The sequence below is a fragment of the Vipera ursinii genome (assembly GCF_947247035.1).
Source record: "Vipera ursinii genome assembly, chromosome: 5".
NCBI lineage: Eukaryota > Metazoa > Chordata > Lepidosauria > Squamata > Viperidae > Vipera > Vipera ursinii.
In genome coordinates, this window is record NC_139518.1 from 47,125,119 (window position 1) to 47,143,353 (window position 18,235).

General features: G+C 36.4%; 1 protein-coding gene across 1 annotated transcript; it reads left to right on the plus strand.

The window, feature by feature from the left end:
• The first annotated feature begins 1,643 nt into the window (after positions 1–1,643).
• MFSD13A (major facilitator superfamily domain containing 13A) lies at positions 1,644–17,951 on the plus strand. Its single transcript, XM_083363386.1, has 9 exons — positions 1,644–1,715; positions 4,384–4,642; positions 5,450–5,529; positions 6,188–6,637; positions 8,378–8,495; positions 10,152–10,248; positions 13,135–13,306; positions 14,506–14,699; positions 16,467–17,951. Exons 2-9 carry the CDS (start codon positions 4,478–4,480, stop codon positions 16,718–16,720), a joined length of 1,530 nt encoding a protein of 509 aa, XP_083219512.1. The 5' UTR covers positions 1,644–1,715; positions 4,384–4,477; the 3' UTR covers positions 16,721–17,951.
• Positions 17,952–18,235: the final 284 nt, after the last annotated feature.

An 18,235-nucleotide genomic window follows, 5' to 3' on the forward strand; every position in this document is an offset into this window, starting at 1 on the left:
GTAGTTTATTTCTTTTGGGGTATAGACTAGTGATAGTAATATCAATTCTAGGATAGTTTTTATTCATGAACTGTTACATTGATGTGGAAATAAATCTAACATTTAATAGATCATTCTAAGTAATCTCTTCAAAGTGTTAAATTAGCTATCAGATATAATGGATTATAATGGAATATCAAAAAATAGAGAAATAAAGAGTCCAGAAAAAGGCCCAAATGCAAAAAAGAGAGTAAATGTTCCTAAAAGACAAATCAGATTCTCTATTTCATCATGTACACTATTACTATTTAAGGTATGTTAATAGATACAAACGTTTCCCAATACAGTATTCTCATAAAACAGTCATGATATTCCTGTGCTTTTGTTTAATAGAATCTGTAAATCATCAGTGGTGACTGATAATACAAACATTGTAACACAATATTTACGGAACAAAGTGAATTAACTATCTTCCTTGACTCATGTATGATGCAGACCTTCTCAGAAGAAGCTAAGTAAAACACACACATGGACATCCGACCATTGTTTACCAGTGTTCAGTGGTAAGTATGCAAAAGGTCAGAAAATCTAAGGGGCTATTTATTTTCGCAATGCTAGCCAAGCTACTCAAGAATCCAGAGGACAAATAGCAAGATATATTGCTCCAAGCTACCTATCCATGTATTCAAATTGAATACTGAACCAATTTAACTACTGTATACAAAAGAAACTTTACTAGATGCTCCATTGGAGGCACTACATTAAAGGTGGCATCTAGACTATCTTGGCAATGAGAGTTTTTCTTTTTGGCAAACCAATTGAAGACATTGCAACAAACCTATAAAAGTTCCGTAACACATCACTGGAGGAGACAGGCAGCTAATAATCTCTTCACAATCCTGAACAATGCAAGTTCCCTTGAGGATTTTGCAAATAGAACAGAATTGGAAGCGTCCCTGGAGGTTTCTTAGTCCCTCTGCTTAAGGCAAAAAACCTTATACCATCCAGGTCAAATTGTCTAATCTATTCTTGAAAACCTCCAGTGATAGTTTTTCTTTTCTAAGGAGGGGGCAGTTCAGAGGAATATGTCAGTATCCCGAAAATGAATAAAAACCACAATCTTTTCCATAATACGCATCTAATTACTTGGATATACTGGAAATGCATTGCTTTATGTTTTAAAATTACAGATCTTGTTTTAGTGGCTGCTACATTGGAATCCAAACGAACTGAGCAAATATTGAAATATTTCTTACTGATTTATATTGGAAAAAACCACCACCATTATCCCACGTCACTGATCTGCATATCATCTCCATGATGTCCTACATACGTTTGACAACAATCAAAGGACAGCAACAATCTGGAATTATAACATAAACAGGATTTACAAAATAATTAAAAAATTAAGACCGAGAAGAAAACATCGTGAAGCTGGACGCAAAGCATACGGATCTCGGTAAAATTAGTAATATCACTCCAACAACGTCTATTTTCCTGACAATGAACTAATTAAACTGAACGTTTCTTTTTATTATTATTATTATTATTGCCCACATCAAACGTGGCATTTAACGCTTCGCCGCTTTCAGTTTTAAAGATGGCCGTCCTGTGAACGTCACTTGAAACTCCGGAGGAGGTCTCCTGAGAAGTAAAGTGCGGCTGCGCGATTCTGAAAAACGGAACAGGCCAATTCGGGCTGTAGATGCCGGTGGGGTTCGGTTAGCGATGGCTGGGTAGGCAAAATTCTTTATAATTTCCTTGAGTGGTTTTTTTTTCCTCCTTCGTTTATAGTAATCTATCTTAAAACTCTTTAATTCTGCCCCGTCTTTTTTTCTTTTAAAGAATGTTCGTTCTCAGTCATTCCATCTTAATCCTAATTTTAAAGGGTTACCGCTCCTAGAGCGTTTTTTTTTCCGGGTGGATCGGTTAGCTTGCTACTGCTTGATTTCCTATAGATGTAGATTCTTGCCCTGCGTTAGACTATCCATTCGTCCTTTGAGGCATTTCTTTAGGCTTCTTGGCGGCTTCTTCGATAATGCCTGTCGTATCATATTGGCAGGCAAGCTGAAGGAAGCTTCCTGAACTCCCGTTTGTATTCCCAAACATCTGCTACAAGGACCTAGAGACCGTGTTTCTTAACCTGGACAACTTTAAATTGTGTAGATTCCAACTCCCAGAATTCCCCAGCCAGCATATATATATATATATATATATATATATATATATATATATATATAAAAGTTTCCAAGTTGAGAAACACTCATCTAGACATCGGAAGTCTGTACACAAGAACAAAACTGTATTGCAAATATACCTCTGTGTTATGTGATGGTTAATTGTAGATTGTGTCACTTTCCTGTTATGCTCCTGTTGAAAATGGTGTGGCTGAAGGCAGATATATGCATCCAACCACCTGCTTGTGCATGAAATTCTCACCTTCTCACTTTTTGAGTTTTTCTAGCAGCAGCCTTTGCAGTTTGTAGTGCCTATCACCTGCCAATATCTGGTTTCTTTTATCATTTATTCCTGCCTCAAACTAATGGTTCCTGGCATAGTTTCCCCATAGATTTCAGTTGTAGTTACTTACTCTTACTCTCATTGTTTTTCTCTTTATTGTTAAAAAATTATGTAGACAAAACAAACAGGTAACTCTCCTGAACACTTTACTCTTAAAGTAGATGACATAGTCATAGAACAAGGCACAGCGTTTTTTTCTCTGGGAAAAAAGTGTTCAGATTCCAAAAGAGCCAATTTAATATTGAACATTAATGCCATCCAACAAACTCTCATGTGTTTTTTTATGTTCAAAAAATGTACAAAGTCCATGAATCATAGTGGGATTTTCTAGTTGACTTAAGCTGCCAAATATTTTCTTTGTGAGTATGAATATTATGATTTGCTTCCAATTAATAGCTTGGATGGGGAACATTTTGGCTAAAAATTTAGACTGAAAATGCTTCTGATTATAATTGTCAAAATGTCAACTTTAGGTTCTTGCAAGAGGAAATGGATCAGATTATACTGCTGAAGAATAAGAAACAATTTCCTTATTTCAGTTTAACTTATACTTTGTGGGATAGTACAATAATGTTTATTTGTGGCTGGCTATCATTGGAGGTTAATTTTGCATGTAAAAATCTTAATTTTAAATATATTTAAGTATCTATTTTAATTTTTTCCTACCCCTCTCTATGCCCTTTCCAGTGTACTGTATTAGATTCCTATCTGAATTTTTAAAACTAATAATTCTGTTCACATTATGGTAACATAAGAATTATATAGATTGAATTGCAAAAGGTCAAGCTTACTCTGAATTCAGAAAACACCATCCCAATGCAAAAACTGTTTCTTGTTTTTAATATGTTATCTGCAAATGCTTTCGGGTTAAGGCAGTTATGTACTAATGGGCCAGGTGAACTGCTGTTCAAGTATTGTAGTTCATATATTTCATCTTAATTGATTTTTAAACTTGCCATATTCTTTTGAAAGGAGTCTTGCACAAAACTTGTGCTGTCAATTCTGTGAACAGCACATAAGCCTGGTGTGTTTCTAGTTTTCTCCCAGAAAGGGGATAAACCCTCTATAAAAAACAAAACATCTTAGAAGTTAGGCTGTAGCCGCATTAGACAACATACTGAGAGACTTGGAAGAAAACCACATTTCAGCCTTGGATATTTAAGTATTGTTCTGTGTAGTTAGTTAATATACTGTATCAATCCAGAAAATTGAGTAAACCTTGATTCAGCTAACTGAATGTACATATTGTGTGAACATAGCCTGCACAAAAAATGGGAATTCAAGATCCTATAGCCCAAAGACTCTGGAAATGCCTTATAGAGGAAGATGGCTATCATGTGTTATAAAATTAGCACATTAAAAGTTATCTTTTTAAAAAGTTAAGCATTCAGCATCTCTTCCTATTTGATATTAATAATACTTCATTCTACCTGCCTTTCAAATTAGAGTATGATTTCCAACTTCCCCTTCCAATTCTACTATACATCTTCAGATAGTGTACAAGCTTAAGACATTCTATTTAAAATTAATTTTAAATAATTTCATACACTTAGTTAAGAACTATGAAGATGTATCAGCAGAAAAGTTGACTTGATTTGTATTAGATCTATATAAATATTCATAATACAATAGAGCTTAGTGAGCAGTCAGTTTGATCTGAAACCTACTGTCATCTGATGCATTATTCCTTTGTTGCTGTAACGTATATATACTATTATAAATTTCCTTTCCTACTTACTACATAGGTTTTGAAGCACAAAGCAAGACTTGCTGAAGTTGGTTTCTTTGTTGCAATTTAACTTGTCTCTTTCTTTGAAAGAGGAGTAGGGCATGTACCAAACCCAAACATTAACTTGCCCAATTTCTTATTGTCTGCCCATACAGAGTTAATGATGGTTTGTTCCCATCAACAAGTCAGCAAGTTCTGGACAGAGAGGTCATTTTGGAACTGGAGGTGACATCCAGAACATGAATCAACATGGGTTTGAGGCTTTTAGCTTGCCTATTCAACGTCCCCGTTGGAGTAGTTTATGGATCCTTGTCTCTCTTTATTTCAATTTTGCATAACGTGTTTCTCCTCTACTATGTGGACACCTTTGTTTCTATATATAAAATTGATAAGCTTTCCTTTTGGATTGGGGAGGTAAGTTCTTAACTTCGAAAATCTGCATTAGGCCCTTCCTTTCATGAGATAGCATGTGATATTTCAGAAATTAAATTATAATTTATTATGGCATACTTATCATTGAAAAAATCCAGTAGATGTGTGAACTATCGATTAGCCAGTATGTATGCAAACGTGGTAAATATATGTATGCTATAGCATTTGCATTGGTTGTAAAGATTCAGTGACAGTGAAATGTAAAAACTATTGCTTGCTATAATTCTGGGTAAAGTTTAAAATGGAATGGAATAGAATAGAGCTGGATGGGACCTTGGAGGTCTTCTAGTCAAGCCCCCTGTTCAAGCAGGAGAACCTATACCGTCTCAGACAAGTGAATGTCCAGGGGTAGGCAACCTCGGCTCTTTTATGACTCTGGACTTCAACTCCCAGAATTCCTGTCAGCATATGCTGACTCAGGAATTCTGGGAGTTGAAGTCCATGAGTCATAAAAGAGCCGAGGTTGCCTACCCCTGGTCTAGGTGAATGAGTGGCAGTAACAAATAATTTCAGAGTACAGTAATTAGTCTGAAAGAAACTGGCATAAGCATAAAAAACATTTTATGTAGATTAGATGTATGCAGTATTCATATCCAAAGTGGGTAAAAGTGCTTTGCATCTTGCATGGACATTCTTGGTGCACTTCTAAGCAACTCCTTAAAAGGGTATGTATATAGGCATTTTGATTATTGTGGATATTCTTCCCAATATAGGCATGACTAACTTGTAAAATAATAGATTAGGTTAAATATTTCAGTATCTAAGTCTCTCTCTCTTTTTTTCCCCTAGACTATTTTTCTGATCTGGAACAGCCTCAACGATCCTCTGTTTGGCTGGTTGAGTGACAGAGCTTTTCTTAGCACCCAGCAGTAAGCAGAGTTTCATTTATGTCCTGTTTCAAAGTCTAAACAGCATAGGAAAACAGAGGGAAGCTCTTTGACAGTAGTTTTAAAAAATGTAATAATTTCATGTTTCATTAAAGATGTCAGATTTCACACTATTCATAGCAATGCATCTTGCGGACATTGAGACACCCTAGTCAGAAACTAGCTTAAAATTGGAAGCTCCACAGAAAAAAGATAGCTATGTAGTTTGCTTTATTACTGTACTGGCAAGATTTTTTTTTCTTAATACGTATGTCTTTGTTTTTTAATTTCCCTATAAGTTGACAGGCTGTGAAGTAATCAAGCTTACCCTCTTATATCAATTTAGACTACAATCCTGTGGACCTTGAGCCAACCTTTCAGAGGCCTAGATTATAACAAAAAGTTCCTTTTCTTTAGTTTGGAGAAAGGCCTCCAACTCTTTAATGAGAAATTTGAATGATACTTTCTACTTGTGTGCCAGTCCCTGAAGATAGTTTCCAGCAAAAGGAGAATGTCAGGGAAGAAACTTTGAATCCAGGCTTGAGACAAATTAGCTTACTATTTGGCAAAAAGGTGATGTCTGATTTAAGAATGAATGAGTAAAATGGAGTGAAGTTCAACCAGTTTTCAAAGACAATTCCCCCCCCCTTTTTTTTTTTAGGTCTGGAATAGCAATCTCCACTCCAGAAGTTGTTTCGAAGAGACTCAAAGCTCTAAGCCGCAATGGTCCATTATTTGCCGCATCATTTCTGGCTTTTTGGATTGCCTGGGCCAACCCAGGCTTACAGTTCCTCATCTGTCTCTGCCTATACGACAGCTTCCTTACTGTGGTGGATCTAAACCAGAATGCTTTGCTTGCTGATCTTGCTGTGTCTGCAAAGGATAGGACTGACCTCAACTTCTACTCTTCACTCTTTAGTGCCATTGGTTCCCTCTCAGTTTTTATGTCCTACGCTGTATGGAACAAAGAGGACTTCTTCTCCTTCAGGGTATTCTGTGTGGCTCTGGCTTTCTGCTCAGCACTTGGGTTTACCTTGGCCACATGGCTACTGAGGCAAAGGCTTCAGACAGGTGGACACGTGAAATGGGATGAAAACGAAGCATTAAAAGAGTGAGTGAGTGGTGTTTGGTTGTCTAGTATCTTTTCTCAAGTTTAAATAACTTGCCCAGTATATACAAAATATTGTGGGTAAACAGCACCTGCTTTTTTATTTTTATTTTTTATTTTATTTTAATTCCATTTATATCCCGCCCTTCTCCGAAGAGGGCGGCTTACAAGCTTAGCAGTAGCCTTCATTCTATGTATATGCCTGCTTATTAGGGCTTTCACACACACCCCAAGCGGCATTATTACAAAGTCAGCTTAATTGCCCCCAACAATCTGGGTCCTCATTTTACCTACCTCGGAAGGATGGAAGGCTGAGTCAACCTTGAGCCTGGTGGGATGCGAACCTGCACTAATTGCAGGCAGCTGGTGTTACTTAAGGAGGCATTAGTCCACTGCTCCACCAAGGCTCAGTTTTTCCAAGTATTGTTTTATTCCTTGTGAAAGAAATGACAAAAGACTTTTCAAATTGTAAAGAGTGCAGGTCCTTTTAAAAAGCTGTGCATGACTGAGCTTCCTGATCCATGGTAGGTGGGAAACAAAAAAAAAAACATGCTTTCCAACTGTAGTGGAAAATTTACATTATTAAACTATGAGGTTGTTTTGACTGGATTTGGTACTTGATCCCTCTATCCTGGATGCTTTTAATCCATATATGTGAAAAACTGTGAGGTTTGTGCAGAACAAGCCTGTTCACTCTGATAGTTGAGGGCTTTTTCTGCTAACCAAATAAAATATGGAATGCTAGGAACTGGCTGCTTAGCAATTGACTAAGGTTATTTGATTGGATTTCTCAAAAACGTTTGGCTAATATTTAGCTTTTCTTTTAAAACTTTTTGTAATGTTTCGAATAAAATGTTTTAATGTGTGCTCGCTATCTCCTTTTTATTCAAAATTATATGTTTCCTTCTCTTCTCCTTTTTCGTGATTTCTATTTGGAATAGTCCCTGCAGTTTTCTTGGCAAGATTTTTAGTAGTGCTTTGCCATTACCTCCTTCCTAGGGCTAAGAGAGAGTAACTGGCCTAAAGTCATCCAGTTGGCTTAGTGCCTAAGCCAGAACTAGACCTTACAGACTCCTAGTTTCTACTTTGGTGCCCTAATATCATGCCAAACCTTCTCTCTGTGTATAAGTTATAATATAATTTAATAGATAATAAAGCCTGTCATCCAAAAATTAGAGATTTTAATTCCCATCAGATCTTCTCGGCATAACCCCTAGAGGAAGGTGAGGCTCAAAATATCTGAAGGACACTAGACTCTTCCCTTCTGATACAATATAGTTGATGATAATTGTCTTTCTTTCCTTGTGTCCTCTGTCCTTCACCATGAACTTTCTAGCTTTAATATTGAGACATACAGAAAAATGAAACAAAATATCAGTATCTGCTAATTGGCCTCAAGCTCAGTTGTATAATTCTAGAGCACTTTTGAAATGAACCCTGTAAATAGAGATGGAGCTTGCCTTCTGTAACAAAATGGTGACAAATTACCCTTGAAAGTTTTACTGGAGTCCTCTTTTAAACAAATTGTATTCCATGTTGCTTTTGGTTTGGTGGCTGGATAAAAATACATCTATATAAAAGCACAAGACAGAGACTATTATTCATTTGAATCCTGATACGATTGCATGATATGGTTGTTTTGGAACTTTATCCTCTCTACCTAACCAAGAAAATGTTCAAGAAGATAAAAACCTGAATTCATTATACTGACTGTCTTAAAAATGTGGAAATTTGTTCCTGCAGATTATACATTGATCATCCTTCTAGAAATCAAGATAAAAGAATCACACTGGCTGAGTATCTCAAACAGCTCTCCAGGCACCAAAATTTTCTATGGTTTGTCTCCATGAATTTAATGCAGGTAGGGGTTGCATAGTCCCTGTAACAAAACAGTACTGGCTACTAGGCAAAAGCCCAGTTAGCATATTGATAGGGATCCTATCCAGCATAATATTGATGATCTTCCAGATAATTTCATAAATCTCCAATAATTTTCTCTGTCAAGTGTATGCAGTATATGTTTAAATTACAATTTTCAGGCAGCCTGGTTGAGGAGCATGTTGGCTAAGATTTCTAAGAACTATAGTTCAACACATCTAGAAAGCAATGGATTGGGAAACTTGGAATTAGGAAGTGATGATCTGAAAGATGTCAGAATGAAACTGACTAATCAGTCTTATCTTGGCTGTGTGTGACAAGTCAGCTATTGGGAAGATTTATGAGAAACGCTTCAGTTTCCCCGTTTCTCAGACAAAATAATTTGTATGATGGAATAAGAACATTCCTGAGAAGTCTAAATGTTTTTGTGCTTTTTTCATTAAGAAAAGCAGTGCCTTCCCTTTGGGAAGAAATTTGAAGTTAATATTCAAAAGTTATGGTGTGCAACAGAACAAAGACTCCTTTTTTGCATTCTTTATCAGTGTACTTTTTTATATTACAGGAGGAAAGGTTATAAGGCTATTCTGTCTTCAAATATGGCATTCCTTGTTATATGATGAGTAGATGTTCTTAACATTTGCAGATGTTGATATATGTTGATACAGTATTAGTATTAATTGGCAGTGCAGACTCTGGTTTATTTGCATATTAGCAAAATAATGTACAACTGGAATAATGTATAATGTGGTACAAATAATTGTTGTGTTACAAAGTCAGCAGCAGCTGCATCTTGAGAATAATAAAGGATAACCTTTCTTAGAATAATTTTGTCACCCTGATGTCAATACAGGCTTGTATGAGAATATTCATATTTTCCTACCAGGTTTTTAGCTTCTTATGAAGGCTAACAGGGTTGGGGCCATTCTACTTTCTGAAGGGAGGATGTTCCGTAGAGCAGTGATCACTGGGAAAAGCCCATGTTTTAATCCCCACCAGCCAACACTGTTTGGCTGACAGGATCTGCCACATGCCTACTTTGCTAGATCAAGTTGGATGGGTAGAGAAACTTGGAAAATGGCAATCCCTCAGGAAACCCGGTCCTAAGCCATGTAGGGCTGCAAAGGTGAAAATCAGCATCTGGAGTTGCATCCAGAAACATCCAGAAACATAATCAATGCAGCTCACACAGTAGTGATGCTATGTGTGTCATAAATAAATAATAATAAATAATAATAAATAATAATAAATAATAATAAATAATAATAAATAATAATAAATAATAATAAATAATAATAAATAATAATAAATCTGGCACTATTTTACTACCCAGGCACCTGTGTTGTTGAAATTTCTGAATGCTCTTCAGGGGCAGCCCAATGTAGAGCATGTTGCAGTAATCTTGCAATTATTCCCTTCAAAGGGTTTATTTAGGGTTGATTGTGCAATATAAATTACTTGGTTCCATCATTCTCTGGAGCAGATTTGATTCTTTCTGATCTAATACAGACCCACTGAACTGGCTTGAATATTTATCCTTGAGCTTGTATACAAATATGTGAGGCCGGTATTGCATTAGGGATACAGGATGTTATTTGTTCTCTAATTGTCTTTTCATAGGTCTTATAAATGTGTTTTGCAGGTTTTTCATTGCCACTTTAACAGCAACTTCTTCCCTCTGTTCCTGGAGCATTTGCTGTCTGATCGCATCTCCCTTTCAATGGGATCATTTCTTCTAGGTAAGTCCAAGGAGGGAATAGTAAGAAGCACTGCTCAGCCATAGGATTTTCCAGAAATGGTTCTGCAGATGTATTCAACTGCAACGTATAGTGACTGTGTTACCTGGGCACATTTAGGGGTATGAAGCTGGACTGGAGAATGGATGTTATTCCTCTTTAAAGATAGAAAATATATGACCCATCTCAGCTGAATCATCATGATCACCATTTTCTGGAAGTACATTTTTTCCTTCTATTTCTCAGTTGGGGGGGTGGAAGGAAGTTTACAGATAAGAAATGCACTATCCAATAGTATAGATCCAAATTATGTAAGTTAGTTCTGGTCACTCTCCTAATTAAGCATGACAAACTGTAGTCTTTTAAAGGTGGCATTATATATATATATCCTTAGTGTGTGAATTTCATGAAAACAAATCGAACCTGTAACGACTATAGAACTGTAGTCAACCAAACGGAATTCCATTAAATTTTTCTGTATCCTCATAGTTCCTTTTTCTCTAACGGTTTACTGGATAAGCTTACTGTAGCTAATAAGTTGTTTAGTGATCTCTCCTTCCTTACCACCCTCACTCCCTCTCTCTGTCCCACAAATGAGTGATACTAAAGTGCCTACTATCACTTTCTCAGATTATAGTTCAGATCCATAGGGAAACCAATGTTCAAGAGTCAGACAAATTTATTTATTCCAGGGGGTTTGGATTAATATTTCCAGAATCCCTAACTATCATCCATATTGGGTGTGCGCTATGAGAGCTTTAATTTAAAAATCTAGATTCACAATATTTTTTAAAATTTCACTTAGTACAGGTTTTTTTTAAGGCTAGAATGAATCTAGAATCTAGATTCATGCAGAGTGTGGTCTATTTAGTATGAGTTTGGACTTCTAAATTTTAAAACAAAACAAATCTCAAACCCTACTACTGATCATAAATATTTATTCCATTTTAAATGGAAAAAGTCCTTAGAGATGTTAGTGCTATGCAAAGGCATTTGCTTAGCAGGAATCAATTAATGTTTACTTACGTCACTGTGGAAGGCTCTTTAGTTTATATGAAACTTGAATTCATGTAATCTAAACCATGTACACAATGAGAACAAACATGACCTATTCTGCAGAAATTGACATGTTCTTTGGCTAAAAGAACCAGAATGAATATTCAGAACAACATCTATGCATGCTTCAATTTTCCTTCTCTGGGGGAAAGCTTATTGTCATACTCATCATGGCGTCTGCCAAAGAGTCCTATTTTGATGGATTTTCAGTGATCAGAAAATTGAATGATTTAATTTCAAATGCTGTAGTAGTGAATTTATATACAGCAATGTAAAGAATTATGGACTAAATCTATAAAATTTGCAGCAAGTTATAATGTAAAAGAAAATTGGTACAAATTGTTTTACAGGTGGTATACAAACGAGCAGTAATATCTAAAATAGACTGACCATTGAGAAATAAATATTGGAAATGTCATGAAACATCAGAAACATTGTACCACAGATCTTAGACATGTAAAAAGCCTCAAAAGTACTAGAAAGACGTGCATGATCTTGGAAAATCTTGGAATTTAAATTTGAAATGAAACCACAACCTACTAGGAATAATCTCAGAAAAAAACAAGAAAAACATCCTAATTTAACAAAATATGTGCTTACAGTAGGAAGAATAAGTTTTGCTCAACATTGAAAGAAAGATATGGCTATCTCATCGGAAATGTTAATTTGGAGAATATGAGATAGTGGCAAATAGAATACACAATAGAAGTTTCACTAAATTTAAGCCAGAATTGTTCCCACATATAAAACCTTTCATGCAGCCTGGCAAATATACCGGTAATCAAGTTTAAATTTTTGTAAATATCACAGATTAACAGATAGAGGCTATAAACCCAATGTTTTGTTTTATTTTTTATTTTTCTTTTATTTTTTATTTCAAGTATTTTGATTCTTGTTAAATTTGCTCTGTTTATCTATTTTTTTCCTTTCATTAACACACATACCAAGTAAGAACATAATGGGTACTTTACAATAATTAACAAGATCAAAAGTTTTATCATATCACAATTCAGTGTGAGTTGCAGTGGTTTTCTTGATGTTATATTCTAAATTGTATGAAAAAGCTAGATGTTTTTATTGTAATATTGTTATCTTAAAAAGTAATATTGACAGAATAGTTTTCTTATTTTCGATACTCTGGAGTCTAAGCTATAAACATCACTTATTGAAATAATACAAGGTATCAAGATTTCTAATAATACAGTAAAATGTATGTTTTAATGTCCATTTATTGCTTTTATTTTTCTTTTTAGACTTTTTTCAGATTTTTGTTTTTATACTTTCTAGCTTTTGTGTAATTTTATTTTTGTATGTTGTATTTTTATGTTTTAAATTTTTTTGTACTGCACCCTCCTTATCTTGATCTTTGATCATAATAAAGGTTGTTTGGAGGAAAAAAAATCAGACAGTTATGTCTGACCTTTATTATGGTTGATTGATTAGGGTAATGTGGCTATTGTAAAAGGAGGAACATGACTGGTTGTAAGATATGTGTCTAGTCTTCCCTGCTAAAAATGATATTTAGTGCAGTGAAATCAGATCCATTTTATGCTTTGAGTTCTTAAAATCAAAGGTCCCCAAAGTAATTTTAGCTGGTTTATTCAGAATATATATAAGTTTACGTCTTCATTTCTTGCTAGGTACATAAATGCAAAGGAAGTCATTACCAAGAAAAAAAAACATGTCTAGTTTGGTATTAACTTCGGGATTTTAGGGAGGTCTCTTTTCCTACACTTCCTCTAGATGATGAAAGATTCTTTCCAGGATCTTCTGTATATAGATGGAGATTGTGCCATTAAGCTCTGACTCTCCTTTATTTATTCTTTGCTTCAGGTGTTTCTTACGTGGCTCCTCACCTCAATAACCTCTACTTCCTCTCTCTCTGCCGGAGGTGGGGCGTATATGCTGTGGTGCGAGGGCTTTTCTTCCTGAAACTGTTGCTCAGTGTGATTATGCTTCTTGCTGGACCAGACTGGATCTACCTGCTCTGTTTCTTCATAGCCAGGTATTTATTGCTGTGTTGCTATGACACTGGAGAATTGGGCCAGGTAAACACAATGGGCTAGGCCTGCTATGATAAAATATTAAGACATAAATTGATGTCATAGAAGTGAAGCTAAATTCTTTAATATTTTAATTCTGGGTGCCTGCTTGGTTATTTATATATCTTGAGATACTAATGTTTGTTTGTTTTTTTGGGATAACTGAAGAATCAGATTTCTGAAGCTCAGTGGGTTTTTCATTTTTTTTTAATATTACAAATCTAGCTCCTGAGGAATGAGGTGTTTTTAATGTGTGTCATTGTGGCTAATGATAGTTGGTGCCATGCTGAGGAGCATATTAAAGTGGGGATAGGTTTTGGGGGTTTTTTGGCTTGAGCTCACATTTGTATTATTTTTATTTGTCATTAAAGTCAGATTGTGATGGCCACAGGAGATTAGAAGGTATAAAGAAATGTATGAATAGGCTATGGCAAATTTGATGCTTTTCCATTGTGAGGAAGAAGGTTGAAAGGAAATAGATGTTTTATGTCCTAGAGAAGCTTATCAAACCTGCTCATTTATCACATATATCAAACAGACCATTAGGACAATTAAAAGGTAGACATAGGAAACACAGGAGAGCGCAATCAAAATCTTACACACAATACAGCCATTTGAGGTTAGATTTCCCACGAGAACTCAAGACCAGATGGCAAAACCAGGTTTTCAGCACCTTCTGGGTGGACTATAGGGTTAGGAAACCTCTCACCTCAGTGCTAATGATTTTCCAAAGTTTTTTTTCCGTATTTTTAATTGCCAAGAAATATTAAAAATTGTACAAATGAACTTTTACACTTTGTGCTGATAAATTTTGGAGGTTGCTGTGGGTGTTGCAGCTAGCGCCTTTCCCCACATGCTTCTGTGCTCCTTTTATGGGTCTTTTCCTGAATATCATGTACATTAGAGGTGGGGAACAATGGCACCCTTTATGACTTGTGGACTTCCAACTCCCAGAATTCCTGAGCCAGGAATTGGTTCCCACTCCTGATGTACATGCACCCACGTTCATGCGTATATTTATAGACACATACACATAAGCAAACAAACAGAGAGTTTCTTGCACTGAGTTAACTCCCAGTTGTTTCAAATCAGCCAAGAATGAAATTTCTCTTAGCCTGATGCTAGTGCTTTCTGTTCACAACCTCCCTCTCTTTTTCCTTAGTAACCGTGTGTTTACTGAAGGGACTTGCAAATTGCTGAACCTGGTGGTGTCTGACTTGGTGGATGAAGACTTGGTGCTAAATCGGAGGCAGCAGGCTGCCTCAGCCCTCTTGTTTGGCATGGTGGCCTTGGTAACTAAACCAGGCCAAACCTTTGCCCCCTTGATTGGCACCTGGCTGCTTTCTGCTTACACTGGTAGGTGAAGGGCGGTGAGAGAATTGACTGGAATATCAGAGCAGGATAATAACTGATACCTTTTCTGATTGGGCAGATAACACATCAGTGATGATAATATTCATTGTTTTGCTTTTTATTATCAGCTTATTAGTTACAAATCTTTTTTCTTGGGGAATATGTCTCAATAAATCTAGAAAAGCTCTTCTTAAGCTTGTCCTTCTAATTTTTTTACTGATCTATGAATCTACAGGAGAAAAAAAAATCCCTTTCCCTTAGTGATGTGGTGGTTCATGTTTTGCTTTTTTAGATACCACACCAGTGAGCTTTGTGATTGAAATAACAAGCTAGGATATTTTGTTCATGAATAAACCTCATACCCAGTAGGTACCTCCAAAAGCAATGGGGGTCTTCTGCACTAAATAGGCTTGATGGAAAATATTTTAATCTAAACTTTTAAGGATTCTTGTTAAGAGATTTGGCTGTATCTGCTACAAACAGAATTACTTCCAAAAAGGACACCAACTTTTCAATGGTATTTTTTCCTCCTGTTTAATTGTGCCCAGTTCTCAGAGATTGCCTGGACAAATCCCTGCAATTTTATTTATTTATTTATTATTTATTTATTTATTTATTTATTTATTTATTTATTCGGTTTATATACCGCCCTATTCCCAAAGGACTCAGGGCGGTTTACAAGGCAAAATTTAAAAACAATCCAATATAAAATTAAAATAAATTAAGTCTAGCCGCAAAAATTAAATCACAATTTAAAAATATTAAACCCCTCAGTCCAGACCAGATAGCTCAAAGAGCCAGGTTTTTAGGTTCCGGCGAAATGAACGAAGGTCGGGGGCAGTCCGGAGTTCCGTTGGCAGTTGATTCCATAGGGCAGGCGCACCCACAGAGAACGCCCTCCCCCTGTGGATCGCCCGTCGGCAATCCTTGACCGGCAGTACCCTGAGGAGGCCCTCCCTGTGGGAGCGCACAGGACGATGGGAAATTGACGCTGGCAGGTGCTCCCTTAGATAATCTGGGCCCATGCCATTTAGGGCTTTATAGGTCATCACCAGCACCTTGAATCTCACCTGGAGGGCAACTGGAAGCCAATGCTTTTTTTTCCCCTGGCAATGTTTTTCTTTTCCGGAAATGGTTTGCCACTGCCTCCTTCATAGGGTTGAGAGAAAGTGATTGGCCCAAGTTCACCAAGCAGGCTTTGTGCCTAAGAGAATTTCATTTTATTTTGTTTTGCTAAGACCACTTTGTGCAGGGAAATATTTGTATTTCTAGTGAAGGATCTTCCTGAGAAGTGCAGTTGCAGTATAAAAGAAAAAACAGAATCCCTGCCCCACTGCCCTGCTGTCACGTGGCCCTTACAACTGCACTTGTTTTTACTTTTTTGCTAAAAAGAAGAAAATGAATTTTGGTTCAAAACTCAGGGAACAGGCACGGCATATCTCATGTCTGATTGATCAGAAGGGACAATTATTACTTTTTGCTCTGTGAATCAGGTAGCCTTACAAAGAAATGGCCGTCCCAATAATGTCCTGGTTATAAATGTTGAGAACTTGTTCAAGCCTGACTTCATTATTTTTACAAAAGCAGATAATGGAGGCAACAGGACAGCTGTTAATCTAGAAGTGCCTGAATACAGTGGGGAAAGAAATGAAAAAAGTTTCCAGTAAAAATTACAATCACAAGATCAAACTAGAGCGTCTCAATTCTTGAAATCATTCTCATCTTTCAGGTGGACCCAGGTTCTCATTCTCATCTTTCTTTTTGACCCAGGTTATGACATTTTTCAGCGGGATCCCTTGAGCAGTATTGTGAGTGCCCAGCCAAGGTTGGCTTCCAGTGCAGCTTGGAAACCTACACTACGCCAGGGCTGCTTCTACCTCCTTGTTTTTGTTCCCATGACCTGTGCTTTACTGCAGCTCCTCACCTGGTCACAATTCAGCTTGCACAGCAGACGCCTTCAGACAGTGAAATCTCAGCGTCAAGCTTTTACAGAGAGTCACTCTCGAGAAATCAAGACTATTTAATTGCGAGTGAAGATAACAGTGAGCAGCGTCTTCTCACTGTCAATGACTACATGACCCATTTAAAAAGGAAAAAGTGGGAGCCAAGGGGAATTTGTTACATCTTTTTCAGATCAGCCTTGGCTAGTGGAAAATAAATGGAAGCTTTTGAATTATCTTGAAATTTCTTGTGAGGCTGTCCAGGGTCTGGTCAGTCTTGTAGAATTCATACAGGTTTGACACCTTTGTATCCAAGGGTGTCCAGAAAAAGTGATATTTTGTCAATTACTTGCTGATCATATTGATTCTAATTCATTTCCAAGCTTGAGAGCTAAACAGATTATAAATAGTTATATTAATGAAGAAGAGATAACAGTTGAGTAAATTGGCAACCTTCTGTTCTTTGTATCACAACCCCCACATACTGTTTATAGACAGCTTTGTCACAGGTGAAGTAAAGGTTATAATATTCCATTATCTCTATTCTTTTTTGCATTGGATTGGTGGTCAAATTTGGTTTAGCCAAATACAGCTAAAATAAATGTAACAATGATTTTTCACAGTGGGCAGTAGAGCACTTAAGATTCTGTAAAATATAGCTTCTCTGGTTTTGAAACTGGTCATGTACTGTCAATGTTCATCTTTTTCAAGAGAATGAATGTACTGTATTCCCACTCACAATTTAAGATAGAAATTTGTTTTTAAAAGGAAAGTACTGAAGGCAGATGCAGCTGTCAGAATTTGAAAACATGCATTTTCAATCTCTAGTCCTAATGCTTATGCTGAAAATCCACTTTCTCCTGTTCTGACAAAAGGGGAGCAAGGGCTAGAGTGGTCTGTGCATTTCTGCTGAATCATTGCAAGTATTGGTTTGTTCAACAAGACTGCCCTGTGCTAAAAAAGCTGCCACTTGCTGAGCAGAACTGGCTATGAAATCATTTCTATGCAGAAATACTGATCACAGGAAATTGCCTAGCAATATCCTTGATTTCCCCAAATGTTTGGGGCTTAATTTCCTGTAAGGACCAAGTTGTATCCTCCTCTGTGTATGCCAAGTCTCACTTTCTTTGTTTAGAGTTTAGACAGTAGCCTTGGCTACTGCAACTGCCATTTTGCCTTCAAAGGACAGGGATCAGGATGATGATATAATGTTTACAGCTTTTGTATTGTTGGATGGCTTCCGTAATTTATTGCTCTCCATTTATATACTGATTAACTTGATTTTCATTTCATTAAACGTCCTTTTTAAAATCTATTTTGTGTTATGTGTGTGTGCATGAGAGACATTGATGGTTTGATTTGGTGGCTATATGGTAGTTAATATTGAGATGGCTTTTCACAAAAGTATTTTGTTCCTATCTCAGGCTATTGGCTGGCTTCACCAAATCACATTAACGTACAAGTATTGTAAGGGTATGCAAATATAAGTGATGGTATTAGGACAATATACTTAATATGAACCTAAGCCTTTCTCTCTCGTTATTATACATATAAAAGAAGTCACAATTACCTACTAGGAAACGTGAGACCTTCTTTATG